The sequence below is a fragment of the Trifolium pratense genome, linkage group LG5, assembly GCF_020283565.1.
Source record: "Trifolium pratense cultivar HEN17-A07 linkage group LG5, ARS_RC_1.1, whole genome shotgun sequence".
NCBI classification, from domain to species: Eukaryota; Viridiplantae; Streptophyta; class Magnoliopsida; order Fabales; family Fabaceae; genus Trifolium; species Trifolium pratense.
The window spans coordinates 1,770,022-1,791,350 of NC_060063.1; the positions used below are offsets into that span (position 1 = coordinate 1,770,022).

General features: G+C 33.7%; 2 protein-coding genes across 2 annotated transcripts; both read right to left on the bottom strand.

Annotated features, from left to right (window-relative positions):
- Positions 1 to 3,235: 3,235 nt before the first annotated feature.
- LOC123884843 (lachrymatory-factor synthase-like) lies at positions 3,236 to 4,223 on the bottom strand. Its single transcript, XM_045934077.1, has one exon. It carries the CDS (start codon positions 4,117 to 4,119, stop codon positions 3,607 to 3,609), a length of 513 nt encoding a protein of 170 aa, XP_045790033.1. The 5' UTR covers positions 4,120 to 4,223; the 3' UTR covers positions 3,236 to 3,606.
- Positions 4,224 to 12,180: 7,957 nt separating this feature from the next.
- LOC123884788 (lachrymatory-factor synthase-like) lies at positions 12,181 to 13,152 on the bottom strand. Its single transcript, XM_045934004.1, has one exon. It carries the CDS (start codon positions 13,042 to 13,044, stop codon positions 12,532 to 12,534), a length of 513 nt encoding a protein of 170 aa, XP_045789960.1. The 5' UTR covers positions 13,045 to 13,152; the 3' UTR covers positions 12,181 to 12,531.
- Positions 13,153 to 21,329: the final 8,177 nt, after the last annotated feature.

Consider the following 21,329-nt stretch of genomic DNA (forward strand, 5'->3'; position numbering starts at 1 on the left):
GGATTTGAGAAAATCCGATAAGATGCTTGATGTCCGGGCGCAACCCACTTTCAAACTTGACACACTTGTCATTCTCAGCTTCCACGGTGTTGTAGTGTGGACTAAACGCACATAGCTCCTCAAACTTCACGGAATACTCCGCTACAGACATGTTTCCTTGCTTAAGTTCCATGAACTCCACCACTTTCTTGTTCCTAATATCAGCCGGAAAGTACTTCCTCAAGAACTCTCCCTTGAACATCTCCCAAGTGATTACCACACCACCAACTCCCATCCTCAGCTTAGCATTCTTCCACCACTTGTTAGCTTCTTCACGAAGTACATAAGTACCCAAGGTCAACTTACTCTCCTCGGTACACCTCATAGCCTCAAAGACAATCTCCACTTCCTCTCTCCACTTGACAGCAGCCTCCGGAGCATAGCCTCCAGTGAAAAGCTTCGGATTATGCTTCATGAACCTCTCCAACCTCATCTCATCTTCCCTCCCGGGTTGATGATCTCTAGCCACGATGTTGGTTAAAGTAGCTATCGCATCTGCCATCTGATTGTTAGCCCTTCCAGCCATGATCCTGAACAACCAACCAATCCAAGAACAGACTTAGAAAGGTAATATCAACAGTGTTATCTCTACACAAGTCGAATATATGGGCAACTAATCCTAATTGGTTCCACATGAACCGACCTTGCTCTGATACCACTATTGTAACACCCAAACCCCTTAACGCGAATTTATTAAATATAAATAAATAAAACACTTAAGAAAATCTAGGCGTCACATGTTAATAAAACAAAACCACGGCATAATTAAATCATGCTAGCACAGCGGAATTAAAAGCGAGTAATTGTCATAATGTATATCATACAATGATCATAATTGTTCACACAATATCCCTAGGCTCTAGGCCATATCAACAAAGGATATTATGTTTACAACAAAAGATAGGATTAGCAAAGTTAAATATGCCATCACGGGCTTAATACAATCCAAACGCATAACCCGGCCCGGTAAAACCTAATCAGAGCAATACTATACAACCCATCAAAAAGATGTATAACATATATCTAAGGAGTAGTCTACGCTAACTCCTCACCAAAAAGCGCACTACCACGAGCACGAGCAAGCCCTCTAACTCTGATCGGGATCCTCAACCTGAGAATCTGAACCCCCAACGGTCCAGCACATAACACAAAGCATGAGAGTTAGATCACATAATCAAAATATAAGTGCAAGTAAAAGGTACTTAAACACTGCTTCAACAACAACAAGCATATTCATAATTTATAAACATGCATCACCATTAACTACTCAATTACAAGTTCTAAACATGTATAATCAAGTACCAAATAATCAATCTACAATTTATTACACTTAACCAAATTATATGTCACATATCACTTATCAAGTAATGCACACATATAACCTAATGCAACTCTAATGCTTCAACTTCATGAATGTCAATCCTAGACATTACTAATGCATGTGGTACCATCTTCTTTATTAGAGTATCTCACCTCTAATATCCTTCTTTATCGGATAAATATAATCCGATATACTTCTTTATTGGAATATCCAATATCCTATTTAATTCATGAATGCATGTATATGTGTTCATGAATTCACTCACAAATAATTAGCATAAGCTCTTCATTTATTATGTGGAACACTATCCAACATACTTCATCATTAAGATTTAACAAAACCTTAATATTCTTCATTTATACTTCATACATGATTAACAATCAATTAACGATTAGCAATGAGCATTATAAGCATCAACATGCATCAACAATCATGTAAGAATACCATTATCATGAAGAATAAGACACTGATTTGAAACTACATGCAAAGGAAGATAGCAGATGAAAATTTGTGAAATCTGCAACATTTTCGCCTGAGGCGAAACATTTTCGCCTGGGGTGGAAAAATTCCTGAAGTACTGGTTTGCTCACTGATCAATTTTCGCCTGGGGCGAAATAACTGCAGAATGAACTGGTTGCTCACTGATCACATTTTCGCCTGGGGCGAAACATATTTCGCCTGGGGCGAAATTCTGGCATTTTCTACACCAATGACCCAAAAATCCCATTTTTCATGTTATAAATCCCAAAAGAGTTTGTATTCAAGCTTAACAAACATAGATAAACACAAAAGGACAGTTCATTTCTCAGATCTACGTCATAAACATCGAAAAAGTAAAGATTGACACTTTTTCATCAAAAACTCTCAAGAACACAAAGTTCTTGAGTTTAATCTGTTAGAAAACTCGTTTTTAACCATGATTTCCGTTCATTAATCATGTTACAAGCATGTTAAACATATCAAGAACCTTAGGAACGATTTTCATCAAGAAAATCCATTCCAATCTAAAACGAAAATGGGGTGGAGGAAGTTCGGGTGAGGAGAAATCGACATTCTCCCCTTCCTCGGATCACCCACGATTAAGGAAACTACTCTCATACCTGGATTCGAAGAAAACTCGACGAATATCTCGAATCTCTAGCTTTTCTTCTTGCCCTAGCTCCTAAGCTCTCCTCTCTTCAACTCAAGAACACAAGAACTATGAGAAAATGAAATGTTTCTCCCTTGCTTCATGGCCATATGGCGCCACCTCACACACACAAGGCCCATTGGGCCTCAAGCCCAATTGGCTTGGCCCAATAACACGATAACTCTCACTATCGCTTAATAACTAAAGTACTCGATAAATAACTCTAGTTATTAACTTAATTAAAATGCCACGTTAAATAAAATATTTTAACACATTAAAATTAATAATTTGAAAATTGGTTCGTTACACATTACATCCGGGATATATTTCAATTTAGTGAGGCTTTCTTTAGTTAATGAACTTGAAAAATCTTTCATTTTCAGATATTCATCATTTTCTAAGTTTCCACATTTGATTCTGTATTTAGCCACATGTTGATTCTCCGGCTTCACCAACAAATTTGGTAACCTTAGGAATTTTTATTTTGACTTTTTAATTGCAGAACATATTGAGAAAGGTTGATACAAAATATGGTTTATTTATGTATCCATCACTGAAACCATGCCTAATTAATTTAGGGCTCAAATAAAAGAAAGTAATAAATACATTACTCAAATAATTGAGTGCCCAAGACTATGTATAACAATTCATTGGAATCTCAATAACCTTAAAAGAATTCAAAACTCCATGGATTAAAAGAAGAAAAAAGGCAGTGGTAGAATAGAAGATATAGGGAATAATCAGCATAACCATTAGAATCATAAACACACTTAAAAATTAATCAAGCTTATGATTTTTGCTACAAACCCAAAACACACCAAAACAATACAACTTTTAACACACACCTTAGCCTTTATTATTAATAAGTAATGACAAACTAACGATACACAAAAATATAAGCACTCGAAACTACGGAAAAACTTGAAGATGCCTGGTAGAAATTAATTTTATTTTTTTCTTAGTAGTCCGATTCATTGTAAAAAAGGCCAAACTATAGTGAATATAGAGTTTAGCTGAGAGGTAAAGGCTGACCAACGATTATTTCAACCAGAATTCGAGCTCAGATAGAAATCAAGCTCTTTGGTGATTAATCATGATATATGACTTTAATTTCAAATTAAACTCCAACAAGTGCATTTTCCATGATTTTCAAAGCTCCTTGAATTCTTTGACCCATCTCATCCAAGCCAGAACCAATGAAAAGATCAAGATACTCCAATTTCCACCCTTCAACTGGTTCAACTTCATAAAGCCACTCAATCACACATCCATCATCTTTTTCAAGTACCTTAACTGTTGAAACATAATTATGGAATCCAACATTTCCATCAATAATTGAATAAGTAAATACCCTTTGAATTGGATCAATGGAAAGAAGTTTCTGCTTAGTCCAATTCAAAGTTTGTTTGTCATGTTCGTCAACTGGAGTCTTGAAACCGCCACAAAATCGGACGCAACCAGGTTTGCCGGATATTCCTTCAAGAGGAATGCATGTTGAGAGAGTTGGAAACCATTTGCCAAGGCCAAAAAAATCCTCTAAAAGTGGCCATACTTGATTTGCTTTGCATCCTAGTAATTCTGTTTTAGCTTTGCCCTTCCATTTTTCTTGTGTTTGTTGAATAGAATTCATGATTTCTATGTTAGGAAGTTTCAATACCACACAAACACAAGTTATAGGATGATGTGAATATCTTATGAATGTACATAGCCTTCTATATATAATAGAAAGAAAATAGAAACCCTGACCAAAAAAAAACAAAAGAAAGAAAGAAAATAGAAACTACTTTGTTTATTGAGAAATTATAAAGTGTGTTTGAATTAATCGTGACTGTGACAAAATTACGGTGACATTGTTAGTTTTTTGTCAAGTAGTCTAGTGGTTAGAATTTCACCTTTTAAGATAAATAAGTGGATGTCTCAGGTTCGAATCACAATTCCTACAATAATTTGCAATGTCCATGTCAATGAAACTAAGTTCACAGGAACGGTGACATTGTTATTTTAATGAAGCTCTAAAGTTTAAATTTTATTAAATATGTTATGTATAATAGAAAATAAACGCTAGTCCTTTATTTACTGAGAAATTGTTAATTATGTGTTTGGATTAACGGTGTGTTTGAAAAAATTACAATGACACTATTATTTTATTAAAGGAAGCTCAAAATTGTAGTTTTTATTGAAATTACGGTGACACGATGTAATTTCATCAAATCCATCCTTCGTAATATAAGATCATCTTTATTATTACTATATTTTACTAAACTCACTTGATTTAGTGGTGTTGACTTGAATCTTTGAAGTATGCTCATTTTAAGGTCTCATGTTTGATTTCCTCTAGTACCAATTTTAGTGTGCTAGTTTATACACAGCAAAAAAAAGTTGGCTTTAAATGAGGCTCCGACAAGTGGGCAGTGGGATTGGTCCCCTCGAATTAGTCGGTCTTACGGCCGGATACCGAGTTTTAAAAAAAAAATATTACTATATTTTACTATCATGATGTCTAAATATTATGAAATGCCGTGTGCGTGTACTTTGTGGTGTAGGACCTATGCATGGTTATAGCATGATCATTGAATAAAACGTGCTTCTATTTATTTATGGTGCTATACAAAAAAAAGATAGCATAGCTCAATTGGAAGGAGCATTGCAAATTATTGTAGGGACCGAAGTTCGAACTCTGGTACTTTCACTTATTCACTTTAAAAGTTAAAATTCTAGCCACAAGACTACTTGACCAAAACAAATATTTAGGTATACAGTTTTAGTTACTATTAATTTTTTTTTTCCAGATATGTTTAGAGTACTATAAAAAGTTTTTTTTACAAAACTTTATAATTTTTAGAAAAAGAAGAATTAATTATAAATTTTTGTTGAAATCAAATTTTGAGTTTTTTTTTTTCGAATAATTTTTTATGATGTTCTAAACATGTCTGTGAAATAATCATTGGAAAATACACATTGGTTTCATAGTAGGGACTAAAATTGCGTGCATAATAATTTTATATAGACCAAAACATGCCAATTTTTTTATAGGGATAAAAATAAAACTTGATAATTTTGTAGGACCCAAAAACATTTTAACCATTTATTTTACTAAGAACAAGACATTGCCCAAAAACGTTATAATGTTTTCCATTCCGTTCACTTCCCAAACGATTGAGTGGTAATTTTATTCCATTCCGTTATTGAATATCCAAACAATGGAAGGAAATTTGTGTTCCATTCCGTTCCGCTCCACTCCATTCCATTATATTTCATTTTGCTTCATTCCGTTCTGTACCATCAATCCAAACATAGCCTAAGTGTAGTAGTTACCAAGTGTACATTATAAACTTTATTCTGATTTTATTATCTTGTCAAGTAAGGAAGACCTTACAAATTAAGCCTTATGTTGCCGAATTTTTTACCAAACCAAGGGAATTAAGGCAAAAACAAAGAAAATTTTCAATTTGGGCAAAATCGCGTTTTGCGTTACTCCCCGCAAAAAAAAAAAAATAACAACTTTCTTTTGAAGTTCGTAAAAAAAAAAGTTTTTTTTTCATTTTTATAATTAAAAAATAAATAATTATTGAGTTGGTATTTAAAAATAAATAAAAAATAAACTAATTCCATGTGTCATGCCACGTCAAGATTCGTCCATGTCATATGCCCACTTGTTGAGTCAAGGGGTAACGCAAGGAATTTTGACATTGTATGGAGGTAATCTCAAAAAACAAAATTGCAGGGCGGTAACGCAAAACTCGTCTATTTTGCAGGGGTATAACACTATTTACCCTTGTTAGATTGATGTACTATATATTTTTGACCTTTACCTACTAACAAAACCGTAGGTATATCCAATTCAATCTCAAATTCAATCTACGCAAACAAAAGTGATACAAATTGAGTGGCCAAAACAATGTCCAAAAATTCATTGGAATCTCAACAACCTTAAAATAATTTGTACTCTTTCAGATTGAAAGAAGAGATTGGGAGTAATAGCATCATAATAACAACGCTTTAGAAGTAGCTTATGGTAAAAATTGTCATGCATCTGTTTCTTCTTCTTCCAGGAAAATCCCAAATTCATCGTTTCTTCCATCAGCTTCTTTGAGAAAACAAAATCAGCTAGTTTCAAGCCTAAAGAACCGAAATCAAACTACCATCCAATCACGATCCAGCTCCTCAGGTTCTGCTAGCAAGTCGAAGCCGATTAGTACGGAGGTACAAACTTGCACAAGAAATCCGGTGGGTAAGCATAAGAAAGTAAAGAACTCGGCGAATTCCCTTTCTTCAGCGGGTTCAGTCTTATGTTGCAGTTCTTTAAAGTCAGCAGATATCCGTAATTGCAACAAGAATTTTTGGGCTAAGCATGAGAATGAAGTTGCTTCCAAGGTGTGGCAAGGGTTGACAGAATTGGGAGTAGAAGGTGATGAGGAGGAAGAGAGGTATGTGGAGAGGTTATTGATTAACCAAAACAGAGACGAGGGTGTTAGAAGACAAAGGGAGCAAAACCAGAAAAGTATCCCATGAAGATTATGTCTCTCAATGTTCGTGGGTGGGGTAACACGGCGAAACGTCGTCGGTTACGCTCATTACTAAATACAGGTGCGTTTGATGTTTGTTTATTCCAAGAAACAAAGAGAAGTGATTTTGATGATTCCATGATTCATAATTTTTGGGGGCATAAGGATGTTGAATGGGTGGCAAAAGCATCTAGTGGTTTATCAGGGGGGTTATTGTCTATTTGGAATACTGGATTATTTGATTTTCAATTCAGTTTTTCAGGTGATGGTTTTTTAGGGATTTGTTTGGAATGGAAGGATAGTATCATGTATATTGTAAATATTTACTCTCCTTGTAGCTTGTCTGGTAAAAGAAAACTATGGAGCGATTTACTTGATTTTAAATCCAACAATGTGAAGGGGGAATGGTGTTTAGGAGGGGACTTCAATGCTATCTTGAATGTAGGGGAGAGAAGAGGCAGTAATGGGGGTTATAGTCATAGTGAAATGATGGATTTTTCTCATTTTGTTGATTTAATGGAGGTAGTAGATGTACCGGTCTCGGGAAAGCAGTTTTCTTGGTTTAGTAGTGACGGGAATGTTATGAGCCGTTTAGACCGTTTCTTGGTTTCGGAAGGCTTCATTGACAAGGGTGGTATTTCAGGCCAATGGATTGGTGAGCGTGATGTTTCAGATCATTGTCCAATTTGGCTGACTTGTTCTAATGCTAATTGGGGTCCCAAACCCTTTAAATTTAATAATTGTTGGCTTGAGCATCCGGATTTCATCCCTTTTGTTTCTTCTATTTGGGAAAGTCTGGCTATTAGAGGTAAAAAAGCTTTTGTTTTAAAGGAAAAATTGAAAAAATTGAAGGAGAAGTTAAAGGTGTGGAATAGAGAGGTATTTGGTATTCTTGATTTAAAAATTGATAAAACTGTGAAGGATTTGAACGATGCGGAAGATCTGATGGCAAGAGGGGCTACGTGTATGAATATCGCTAATACTAAGGAGCTGACTAAGAAATTTTGGGAACAGTTACATTACAAAGAAAGTCTTCTCAAACAAAAATCACGTCTAAAATGGATTCAAGAGGGGGACTCCAATTCTCGGTTTTTCCATGCTAGTATTAAAAGCCGAAGGCGAAGAAATCTTTTGACAACTTTGAAGAAGGGAGAGGAATGGATTCAAGGGGTGGACTCTATAAAAAATGAAGTGAAGGAGCATTTCTCAAAGATTTTCACAGAGGAGTGGGTTAATAGACCATTCCTTCAAGGTATTGATTTTAATAAGCTTACTAATGATGACAACGATTTACTGTTGGAACCTTTTTCTGAAGAGGAGGTTAGGGAGATTATTTGGAGTTGTGACGGTAATAAGAGTCCGGGGCCGGATGGATTTAATTTGAACTTTTTGAAATTTTGTTGGCCTATCGTGAAATCGGATGTGATGGCTTTTCTATCTGAATTTCATAGCAATGCTGTCCTTCCTAAGGCACTGACATCTTCTTTTTTGACTCTTGTTCCTAAAAAGGACCATCCGCAAGACCTCTTCGACTATCGACCCATTTGTTTGATCGGATGTCTCTACAAAATTCTTTCAAAACTTTTGGCCTCTCGATTAAAAAGAGTTTTGGGAAAATTAGTTTCTAAGTGTCAATCGGCTTTCTTACCACAAAGACAAATATTGGATGGGGTTGTTGTGCTAAATGAGATTTTAGATCTTGCTAAGAGGAGAAAAGACAAATGTATGATGTTCAAGGTGGACTTCGAGAGAGCCTATGATACTGTCAGTTGGAGTTTTTTAGAGCGTATGATGATTAAATTGGGATTCGCGGAAGGATGGTTAAAGTGGATTCGAGCCTGTATTTTTCAAAGTTCTATGTCGATCTTGGTCAATGGGAGTCCGACAGGGGAATTCAAAGTTTGTAAAGGTCTTCGTCAGGGTGATCCACTATCACCCTTCCTGTTTTTAATAGTAGCGGAAGGATTAACAGGAATGATCAGAAGGGCGGTAGAGATTGGTAAATTTCATGGATACAAAGTAAACGAATTTCTACAAGTTCAGATTCTTCAATTTGCTGATGATACAATTCTTATGGGAGAGGGCTCTTGGGAAAATTTGTGGACCATTAAAACAATCCTAAGGGGTTTTGAATTAGTGTCGGGTCTGAAAATTAATTTCACAAAGAGTAAGCTTTATGCGCTAAATGTGGATGACAGGTTTTTGGCAGCAGGTTCTGCTTTTTTGTCTTGTCGATCAGATGTAATACCTTTCAAATTTTTAGGTATCCCGGTGGGTGCAAACCCAAGGAGACGCGAGACTTGGAGACCGGTGGTGGAGGCAATGTCTAAAAGATTAAGCAGTTGGTGTGGCCGTCATTTGTCTTATGGCGGTAGAATTACTTTGATAAACTCGGTTCTGGCTAGTCTTCCTTTGTATTTCTTTTCCTTTTTCAAAGCTCCTGTTTGTGTTTTAAAACAGCTGGTGAGGATTCAACGGAATTTCTTATGGGGTGGTGGGTTGGAAGACAAGAAACTTTGTTGGGTAAAGTGGGAGCAGATTTGTATGCCTAGAGACCAAGGAGGATTAGGTGTTAAAAATTTGGAGTTATTCAATTTGGCGTTGCTAAGTAAGTGGAAATGGAGGTGTGTCAATGAAAGCGATGCGGTATGGACGGATGTTCTGCGGTTCAGGTATGGTCATTTACCTTCCAAATTTTTAAATGAAGAATTGTATTCGTGTGGAGCCAAAGATTCTATTTGGTGGAGAGACTTGGTTAATGTGGGAGACTCGTTTCTTCCTGGTTGGTTTAAGTCGAATGTTAGTTGCATTGTTGGTAATGGTAAAAATATTAATTTTTGGAAAAATAAATGGTTTGGTAATAATTCATTTAGTGAGCTATTCCCTACTCTGTTTTCAAAGGATGCTTGTAGTGAAGCCATGATAGCTGATAGGTTGAACAATAGTACTGATGAAATTACTTGGAGTTGGGATTGGAGAGTTCCGTTATCCCTACAAGAAGAACAGGAACTTTTTTCATTAAAGGAGTTGTTGCGTGGGTTCTCCTTGAAACCGGACTGTTGTGATAAATGGCGATGGATGTCGGAATCCGACGGTCTCTTTACGGTAAAGTCTTGTTATAAAATGTTGTTACAAGATGATAATTGTGATGCTATTCCAGCGGAGTCTCTAGTGGCTATTCGAAAGCTTTGGAAGAATGATTTACCATCAAAAGTGGGAGTGTTTGGATGGCGCTTATTGCTAGAAAAGCTTCCTACTCGAGTTGCATTAGCTCATAGAGGTATTATACTATCTGGCGGTGATTTAAAATGTGTACTTTGTTCAAGTATGTTAGAGGATCTCAGTCACTTGTTTTTCAATTGCATTCATGTTAGTAACATTTGGAAGAAGATTTATGCTTGGTTGGGATTGCCTTACAACAATCATGGGATAGGCCATATTCATTTTATGCAATTTGGAGCTGCAGTGAAAGCTCAAAAGGGAATGAAATTTCGTCATTTAATTTGGTTGGCAACTACGTGGTGTATTTGGCGAATGAGAAATAATATCATTTTTAGAGGTGAAGGTGCAGATTTCCAGCGTCTGTTTGATCATATTAGAAATATCTCTTGGTATTGGTTCTCGGGTAGAGTAGGTCGGCTTGGTAAATCTACTTTTTTTGATTGGTGTAATAACCCCTTAAAATGTCTGAGTAGCTTTTAAGGGTGTTTATTTTGTGAATTATAAGGGATTGAGTACCCCTTGTACTCCTTATTAATTCTATCATTTGCTTATCAAAAAAAAAATGTTTATTTTTTGCTACGGTTATACAAAACACGCACACCATGACAACACAACTTTTATTAACCACCATTTTTTTTTTTTTTTTTTTTTTTATTTTTTTATTTTATTTCTTTTTTAACCACCATATTTGACACACAAAAATACAAACATGAGATTTGACTCCTCTAAGATAATATTAACCGGTTATGAACAGTCGAACTCAAGTAAAATCTTAAAGATATCTAGTTTAAGTTTTTAATTACCCCACTAATTGCTAGTAAGTAGAGATCATAGTAATTTACAGTTCAGCGAGAAGTAAATAAAAGTTGACGAACAATTATTTTAACTAAAATTCGAACTGATGTAGAAATTAGGCTTTGGTACATACAATTAAGGTTGGGAATAGGCCAGACAGCCTACAGGCGCCTTCGGCCAGGCCTGTGTAAGCCTGGCCTGATTTATTAAAAATGTCAGGGTTAGATTTTGAAAAAAGTCTGTTTACATAAATAGACCAGACTCGTGCTTTTAAAAAAGCCTACAAAGTGTGATAGGTCGGCCTGTTTATATTTAATTATTATTATTATTTATATAATATTATTATTTATATTTTTTTTGCGAAAGAAAAAATATATTATTATTTAATCATATTTGTTATTTTATTAACTTTTAATTATTGTGCTAATTATTTTATTAGCTTTTTCTTAATGTTGAAGAAATTATAAAAATTTAAATGTGAAATAGGCTTTTAAGGCTTGTTTAGCATATTTAAAAAGACTATATAAAGACATTTATGTAATACAGGCTTTTAAATAGGCTACAAGGTCAGACCAAGCTTTAAAAAGGCTCAGGTCAGGCCAAAATACATAACATTTGATAGGCCGTAGGCCAGGCTCATGCCTGAAGAAAAATCGTAGGCCAGGCTCAGGCCAAGCCTGTTCCCAACCCTACATACATTGGTGATTAATCATGATATATGATTTTAATTTTAAGCTCCTTGAATTCTCTAGACCATTACATCCAAGCCGGAAAAAAATGAAAAAATCAAGATATATTTCAATTTAGTGAGGCTTTCTCTAGTTAATGAACTTGAAAAATCTTTCATTTTCAGATATTCATCATTTTCTAAGTTTCCACATTTGATTCTGTATTTAGCCACATGTTGATTCTCCTGCTTCACCAACAAATTTGGTAACCTTAGGAATTTTTATTTTGACTTTTTGCAGAACATATTGAGAAAGGTTGATACAAAATATGGTTTATTTATGCATCCATCATTGAAACCATGCCTAATTAATTTAGGGCTCAAATAAAAGAAAGTAATACACAATTGAGTGCCCAAGACTATGTATAACAATTCATTGGAATCTCAATAACCTTAAAAGAATTCAAAACTCCATGGATTAAAAGAAGAAAAAAGGCAGTGGTAGAATCATAAACACACTTAAAAATTAATCAAGCTTATGATTTTTGCTACAAACCCAAAACACACCTAAACAATACAACTTTTAACACACACCTTAGCCTTTACTATTATTAAGTAATGACAAACAAACGATACACAAAAATATAAGTAGACACGAGATTTTACTTAGTCCTCATAACACATTTATGAGCACTCGAAACTACGGAAAAACTTGAAGATGCCTGATAGAAATTAATCAAGATATAGAGTTCAGCTGAGAGGTAAAGGCTGACCAACGATTATTTCAACCAGAATTCGAGCTCAAATAAAAATCAAGCTCTTTGATGATTAATCATGATATATGACTTCAATTTCAAACTCCAACAAGTGCATTTTCCATGATTTTCAAAGCTCCTTGAATTCTTTGACCCATCTCATCCAAGCCAGAACCAATGAAAAGATCAAGATACTCCAATTTCCACCCTTCAACTGGTTCAACTTCATAAAGCCACTCAATCACACATCCATCATCTTTTTCAAGTACCTTAACAGTTGAAACATAATTATGGAATCCAACATTTCCATCAATAATTGAATAAGTAAATACCCTTTGAATTGGATCGATGGAAAGAAGTTTCTGCTTAGTCCAATTCAAAGTTTGTTTGCCATGTTCGTCAACTGGAGTCTTGAAACCACCACAAAATCGGACGCAACCAGGTTTGCCGGATATTCCTTCAAGAGGAATGCATGTTGAGAGAGTTGGAAACCATTTGCCAAGGCCAAAAAAATCCTCTAAAAGTGGCCATACTTGATTTGCTTTGCATCCTAGTAATTCTGTTTTAGCTTTGCCCTTCCATTTTTCTTGTGTTTGTTGAATAGAATTCATGATTTCTATGTTAGGAAGTTTCAATACCACACAAACACAAGTTATAGGATGATGTGAATATCTTATGAATGTACATAGCCTTCTATATATAATAGAAAGAAAATAGAAACCCTGACCAAAAAAAACAAAAGAAAGAAAGAAAATAGAAACTACTTTGTTTATTGAGAAATTATAAAGTGTGTTTGAATTAATCGTGTGACAAAATTACGGTGACATTGTTAGTTTTTTGTCAAGTAGTCTAGTGGTTAGAATTTCGCCTTTTAAGATAAATAAGTGGATGTCTCAGGTTCGAATCACAATTCCTGCAATAATTTGTAATGTCCATGTCAATTAAACTAAGTTCACAAGAACGGTGACATTGTTATTTTAATGAAGCTCTAAAGTTTAAATTTTATTAAATATATGTTATGTATAATAGAAAATAAACGCTGGTCCTTTATATATGGGGCTCCGACAAGTGGGGCTCTAAAGCTTTGATTCCTCCTAGTACCAATTTTAGTGTGCTGGTTCATACAAAAACAAAAAAATTCTGGTTTTAAATGGGGCTCCGACAAGTGGACAGTGAGATTGGTCCCCTCAAATTAGTTGGTCTTATGGTCGGATACGAGTTTTAAAAAAAATATATTACTATATTTTACTATCATGATGTCTAAATATTATGAAATGCCGTGTGCGTGTACTTTGTGGTGTAGGACCTATGCATGGTTATAGCATGATCATTGAATAAAACGTGCTTCTATTTATTTATGGTCCCTATATAAAAAAAGATAGCATAGCTCAATTGGAAGGAGCATTGCAAATTATTGTAGGGACCGAAGTTCGAACTTTGGTACTTTCACTTATTCACCTTAAAAGTTAAAATTCTAGCCACAAGACTACTTAACCAAAACAAATATTTAGGTATACAGTTTTAGTTACTATTAATTTTTATTTTTTTTCCAGATATGTTTAGAGTACTATAAAAAGTTTTTTTACAAAACTTTAAAATTTTTAGAAAGAGAAAAATTAATTATAAATTTTCGTCGAAATCAAATTTTGAGTTTTTTTTTCGAATAATTTTTTATGATGTTCTAAACATGTCTGTGAAATAATCATTGAAAAATACGCATTGGTTTCATAGTAGGGACTAAAATTGCGTGCATAATAATTTTATATAGACCAAAACATGCCAATTTTTTTATAGGGATAAAAATAAAACTTGATAATTTTGTAGGACCCAAAAACATTTTAACCATTTATTTTACTAAGAACAAGACATTGCCCAATTATTGTACTTCAGTTGGCAAGACATACTACTTTTTATTGTGGAGTGAACAAAGTTTGATGTATATTCACATTTTGTGTTACCATAATATTTGTGTTAGTGATTCAAGTGTTAGTTTGTTTTCTCTTATGCTTTATGTTTTTTTGACTAATCCATAATCATGTTTTGAAAATTGAATTTTGGTGCTTTGAATTTGTTAACTGAAGTTTTTAAAATAACATATGTTATCCTCGAACCTAAATATAAAACTCATTTGTATATGTTACAAGAATTAAGAAATATAATTGTTGTTTATAAAAAAAAAAAAAAGGATAATTGTTTTATTAAATTTGATGACAATTTATATTGTTTTTTTAATTTTATATTTTTTTCAAGAGAGAGAATTAGTTATAAAAAATTTAGAGTATTTATTATAAATTGTAGAAAATGATGCAACTGATAATTTGAAAATGTCTTATAAGGCAAAACAAAACAAAAATCTTAGGAGAATCTTATATTCAGAGATCGAAGGTAGGTAATATACGTTGGACATATCATAACCAATGATAGAAGTTAATACTCCCTTCAACACAAAATATAAGATAAAGTTGAATTAATAAAAATTAATTATTTGTTCTGAATTTAGATTATGCGCCCGTTTGGAATTGACTTATTTTTGAGTTTTTGAATATAGCTTATGTAAATAAATAAACTTTTATGTTAATTCATAAGTTTTTACTAACAAAAATTACATCTTTAATTTTTCATAAACTATTTTGAAAAACTAATTATAATAATATATGAAAGCTTATTTATTTGCATAAACTATTTTGCATAAGCTTAAAAGTAAGTCAACTCAAATGAATCCTAAATATCCTAACAAGTTAAACTTTAGCTTTTATTTAAAATCGAAATGATTAGTGATCAAACAATCAAACACTATTTGTTAAAAAAAAATCAAACACTAATGACAAATTTAAGAACGAAATGATTAGTACTAGTATCAAACAATCAAATACTAATTGACAAATGGATGTTTTGACATTTCACACTTTGGAACCAATAGTTGGTACCTAAGATTGGTGTTTCATTTTAATTTGAAGAGTATTGGTAACATCTACTTACTATAAGAGTTTTTTTTTTTCTTTTATCACCGATTTAATATGGTTTGGAGATCGGTTCTAGCATCGAGTGATTCACTATAAGAGCATCTTTAATAAATATATTTTGTAGAATGATGAATTTATTCCTTTTTTTTTCTCCATTGGAGAAACTTGACCCGACAAGTATCATAGAATTTGCAAAAGTATCTTAAATAAGATGTGTTATCATCATTAATATCATAGAATTTGCAAAAGTATCTTAAATAAGATGTGTTATCATCATTAATGTTTATAATTGCAATAAAGTATTCTTATCATCATTAATATATACTGTAGTACCTTATATTTTTATTATTGAAGCAAAATGTATATGAGTTATAAAAATATGATGTAGCATTGAAGATATCACTTATTAATATAGTATGAAACTTAATAAAGTAGGTTTCATATATAGGAAAATATGTTAGGATTATCCTAATTTAAAGAGTATTTGCTAACTAGTACCAAAAGCAGGCGTTAAGAAATTAAATATCAGAATTTCATAAGGTTACAAATACTATTGTATAGAAGTGTCTGTAATATATATAGAATAATGCTAGCAACACACTCTTTAACAAACACACTCCAACACACTCTCTTTTATTGGTTGAAATTCACATGGGTCCCATAAAAAAATGTGGACCCATATAACTTTTAACCAATAAAAGAGAGTGTGTTAGAGTGTGTTTGTTATTGGAGTGTGTTGCTAGCACTCCTCATATATATATATCACCAGATTTGTAGTATTGATGATATTAAAGTCATTAATTGGATGAATAATACTAGCAACACACTCTTTAATCAACACACTCCAACACACTCTCTTTTATTGGTTGAAATTCACATGGGTCCCATAAAAAAATGTGGACTCATATAACTTTTATGGGACCCATATAAATTTTAACCAATAAAAGAGAGTGTGTTAGAGTGTGTTTGTTAAAGAGTGTGTTGCTAGCACTCCTCATGAATCTTAATTGGATATACACTAGTTCGAAACTATTCATTCAACCTGAAACAAATGAACAATGTACCAAGATGAAAAATTAAAATACACAACACTAAGTAGAAAAAAAACAAAATACACCGCACAAAGAAAGAAAATCAAAACAAACAAGTGAAAATAACATTTATTTAAATAAATGAGAAAGAAAAATTATGTGTAGGGGTGATTCCTGGCCAAAGTTGGCTCTAAACATCCTTTTTTTTTTTGTATTAACCCCTGGTTTTCAAGGGATGGGGTCCGATGATCCAGAGTTCATATGTAAAGTAAGTAAAACATGGCCAAGAATTGTTCCAATTGATCAAATTCGAGTTATGTAAAACAATATGTTCTAGGAGAGTTCATTAACTACTTGAATTAAATGTTTTGGTTTAAAACTCCCCACTTTGATAGTCGAAAAAGAAAAGAAATACGGCAACAACTAGGGTTAAAAAGAGAGTAAATATAAAATTTTCTTTCTATAGCAAAAAGAAAGGAGACAAAAGATATCGGTGGTGGATCTTTTTATAAGAAAACTAATAACAAAAGAATTAATTTCTTTTAACTTTATTGTCTTCCACTAATGCACTTACATCCACTATATAAAATTTTAGTTACGTACACTGCAACGTTTTTCTTATCTTTTTCATTTTATTTTCAACGTTTTTCTTATCTTTTTCATTTTATTTTTATTGATTGTTTTTTCTTTTTTATTAAAAAAATACTTTCACTTTAATTATATCTAGATTTAAATATTTGTAGGCTATGTTTTTTAACAAAGTGATACATAATTGAGTGCCCAAAACAATGTCCAAAAATTCATTGGAATCTCAACAACCGTAAAAGAATTTGTACTCCTTCGGATTGAAAGAAGAGATTGGGAGTAATAGAATCATAACCACACTTTAGAACTGTGAAACTATTCAAAGAGAAAAAAAGGAGGCTAGGGTTTTTCATTACAATAAACCAAAAAAGTCATATGGAACAATAGATACAATAGAGTATATAAACTAGTAATTATGAAAGACTAAACTACCCTTACAATAATAATATAATTATTATCTAACATCTCCCCTCAAACTCACGATGTGTTAACATGAAGCATCGAGAGTTTGTCAATTAAGAAACGAAAATGCTTAGTAGATTGCGTCTTCGTGAACAAATCAGCAATCTGCAAGGAGGGAGAAATAAACGGCAAAGTAATGGTACCATGTTGAAGATGGTGACGTGTGAAGTGACAATCAATCTCAATGTGTTTGGTACGTTCATGAAATACAGAGTTGTGCGCAATTTGAATGGCACTCTTGTTATCACAGTACATAGGGGTTGGTTCAGAAAGAGGCACACCCATATCACAAAGTAACCAACGCAACCAAACTATTTCAGTAGTGGTAGATGCCATAGCACGATACTCAGCTTCTGTAGAAGAGCGGGAAACGATGTCTTGTTTCTTACTCTTCCAAGAGATGAGAGAATCTCCAAGAAAAATACAAAAGCCTGTGGTAGACTTACGGTCAGTAGGATTACCAGCCCAATCAGCATCAGAGTAAGCACGTAACTCTAAGGAAGAGGATGACGGAAACAAAAGACTCTGAAATTGAGTTCCCCGAAGATAACAGAGAATACGAAGCACGGCTGCCCAATGTATTGTAGTGGGAGAAACAACAAACTAACTAACGACATGCACTGCATAAGCAATATCAGGTCTAGTAATAGTAAGGTAGACCAAGCTTCCAACCAAAGTACGGTACAAAGTAGGATCCGGTAGAGGAATCCCATCAGATGGAACATATTTCACATTCAACTCTAAAGGACTATCTACTGCTCGAGTATCAGAGAGACGAGCTTGCTCAAGAATGTTTGCAATGTACTTGGATTGAGATAAGAGATAACCCTTAGGAGAATAGGCAACTTCAATCCCTAAGAAGTAGCGAAGAGGGCCTAAATCCTTCATCTCAAATCTTTAAGCTAACTGTAATTTCAACTCATTAATTCTATCAACATCATCACTTGTAATAATCATATCATCAACATATAAAGAGAGTATAATACGATCATGATAAGTTGTCCTAACAAATAAAGCAGAATCGTGATCACTAGAGCAGAATCCAAGAGATTTAATCACAGTAGAGAACTTCTCATACCAAGCTCTTGGAGCTTGTTTCAAACCATATAGAGCTTTTTTTAACTTACATACTTCACCTTGATTATGTGAAACTCCTGATGGAGGTACCATATAAACTTCCTCTTGAAGATCACCATTTAAAAACGCATTTTTAACATCTATTTGAGAAATATCCCATTGACGAACAGATGCAACAACAATAAGAGTGCGAATAGTGGTCATTTTGGCCACAGGAGCAAATGTTTCTTCATAATCCATACCATATTGTTGAGAGAATCTCTTAGCCACAAGACGAGCTTTGTAACGCTCAACTGACCCATCAGACTTGGTTTTAATCTTGTATACCCAACGAGACCTAATTGCACGTTTTCCTGGTGAAAGAGGTACTATGTCCCAAGTATTTGTCTTGTGCAAAGCGGCAAGTTCCTCAGCCATAGCCTTTTGCCAAAGAGGATCAAGAATAGCTTCTTTATAGGACGAAGGCTCAGACATACTATGAACAGAGGTAAGAAAAGAAGCAGAATAAATTGAATAAACAAAATCAGGCAATTGAGTAAACTTACGATCACGAGAAGGATAACGAGGAGGAAGTGGTGGTGGAGGTGGTGCAGTAGGAACAACAGTCAGAGGAGGTTGAGTAGTTGATGGGACAAAAGGGGCATATGTATCTGGAGCAGCACTAGTATCATCCTTGTAGTTCTCAAAATTACAGTCAGCAGAAATATCATTATCGACACCGAAAGGATCAATATTCGTTAGTTCAGACAAGCTAGGAGTATGTGTATCAGACGAAAGAGAGAAAAATGGTATGTGCTCAAGAAACACAACATGACGAGAAGCATACAATTTTTTACTTGAAGGGTCATAACAACGATAACCCTTTTGACCATCCCCGTAGCCAAGAAAAACACATATCACAGAACAAGGAGACAATTTATTTCGTTCTACTTGTGGGAGAAGAACAAAACAGGTAGAACCAAATACCTTCAAAGAAGAATAATCAGGACTAGAACCATACAATTTTTCAAAGGGAGACAAACCTGAGGTGACTGACAACGGAATCCTATTAATAGCATGTACAACTGTGAGAATTGCTTCACCCCAAAACTCACTTGGAACAGAAGCAGACAACAAAAGAGAACGAGCAGTTTCAACAATATTAGAAGTATTAGAAGTATATTCACCACCTTGATCACAACGGAAACACTTTATAACAGAATTATGTTGAGTTTTAACCATAGCACGAAACTTTTGATATATGCCAAAAAACTCAGAACAATTTTTCATTAGATAAACCCAACAATAACGAGTATGATCATCAATAAAAGAGACATAATATCTAGAACCACCTTTGGTAAGGATCGATGATGGACCCCATACATCAGAATGAACTAAATCAAAAGGTGCTTTGGACATAGAAGTACTTTTATTAAACGGCAAAGCAGAAAATTTAGCAAGTTTGCAACCGCAACAATCAGAAATATCACAAATTTGCAATTTTCCTAAAGCTCCAGTAGAGGCCAAGTATTTTAATCTAGATGCAGAAACATGACCAAGATGAGAATGCCACAAATAAAAGGTTAGAAGATGATGAATTCAAACGAAAAGATGATAAATCAATGGAAGTAGAAGTTGAGGTTGCAGTATCTGGAACTCTAATCTCATCCAGAACATAAAGTACCCCATGTCTACGACCTTTCCCAATCAACCTCCCTGAATGTTGATCCTGCACATGACAATGAGTAGAAAAAAACGTAACAGAATATCCAGAATCACATAACTGACTAATAAAAGCAAGACTCAAAGTAAGATTATGAATATAATAAACATCAGAAAGAGATAAATTAGATTTGGACACTGACCCAATTCCTGCTAATGACATAGGAGTGCCATCGACAGTCATAACTGAGATGGATGGTTAGAATTTAAAGACAAAAAAGACTTACGATCATATGACATATGATGTGATGCTCCAGAATCGAGGATCCATATCGAGGAAATACTTGAATAATCAGAAGGGGTCAAACCTTTAATAGAGGAGACAGACGTTGCATGTGGCTGGGTGGCGAGAAACTTTTGGAAATATGCAGCAAGATCAAACACTCTTGAAGTACTCTTATGTGGATATACATGATCAATACCAATGCCAACAGGAAGAGGAGCAGCCAAAGACATTGCCATATTTAGGGGTGCTCGCGGTTCGGTTTGGATCGGTTTTGAGGCAAAAACTCATCCGATCCAAAAATAAATTCATTTGCGGTTTGGTTCGGTTTTGGATGACAAATAAAAAAAATCCGATCCAATCCGATCCAATATTATGCGGTTTAATTTGGATCGGTTTTTGGATATCCAAATTATAAATTGTAATTTTTTTTAATAAATATAAATATTATAAAAAATGCTACAAAATAATAGTTTGACATTTTTGACAAAATAAATATTAAGTTTGATGTAAAATATAACATATAATATATTAAAAATTAATATTTTGGAATGACAATTACCAATTATATTCGAAATATATAAAAAGTAAAAAAAAAAATAGATTAAATTAAACTAACATATAGTATTATCAAAATTTAAAATAGATTAAATTAAACTAACATATAGTATTAACTCTTGTTCAAAAAAATATATAGTATTAACAAAATTTAAAATTAAAAAAAGTTAATGCAATATATATATATTTATATTAATAAAAAGATAAATAAATATTAAAATATATGTATGCGGTTTGGTTCGGTTTGGATTGGTTTTAAGAAATCAATCTGAAATCCGATCCGATCCAGCGGTTTT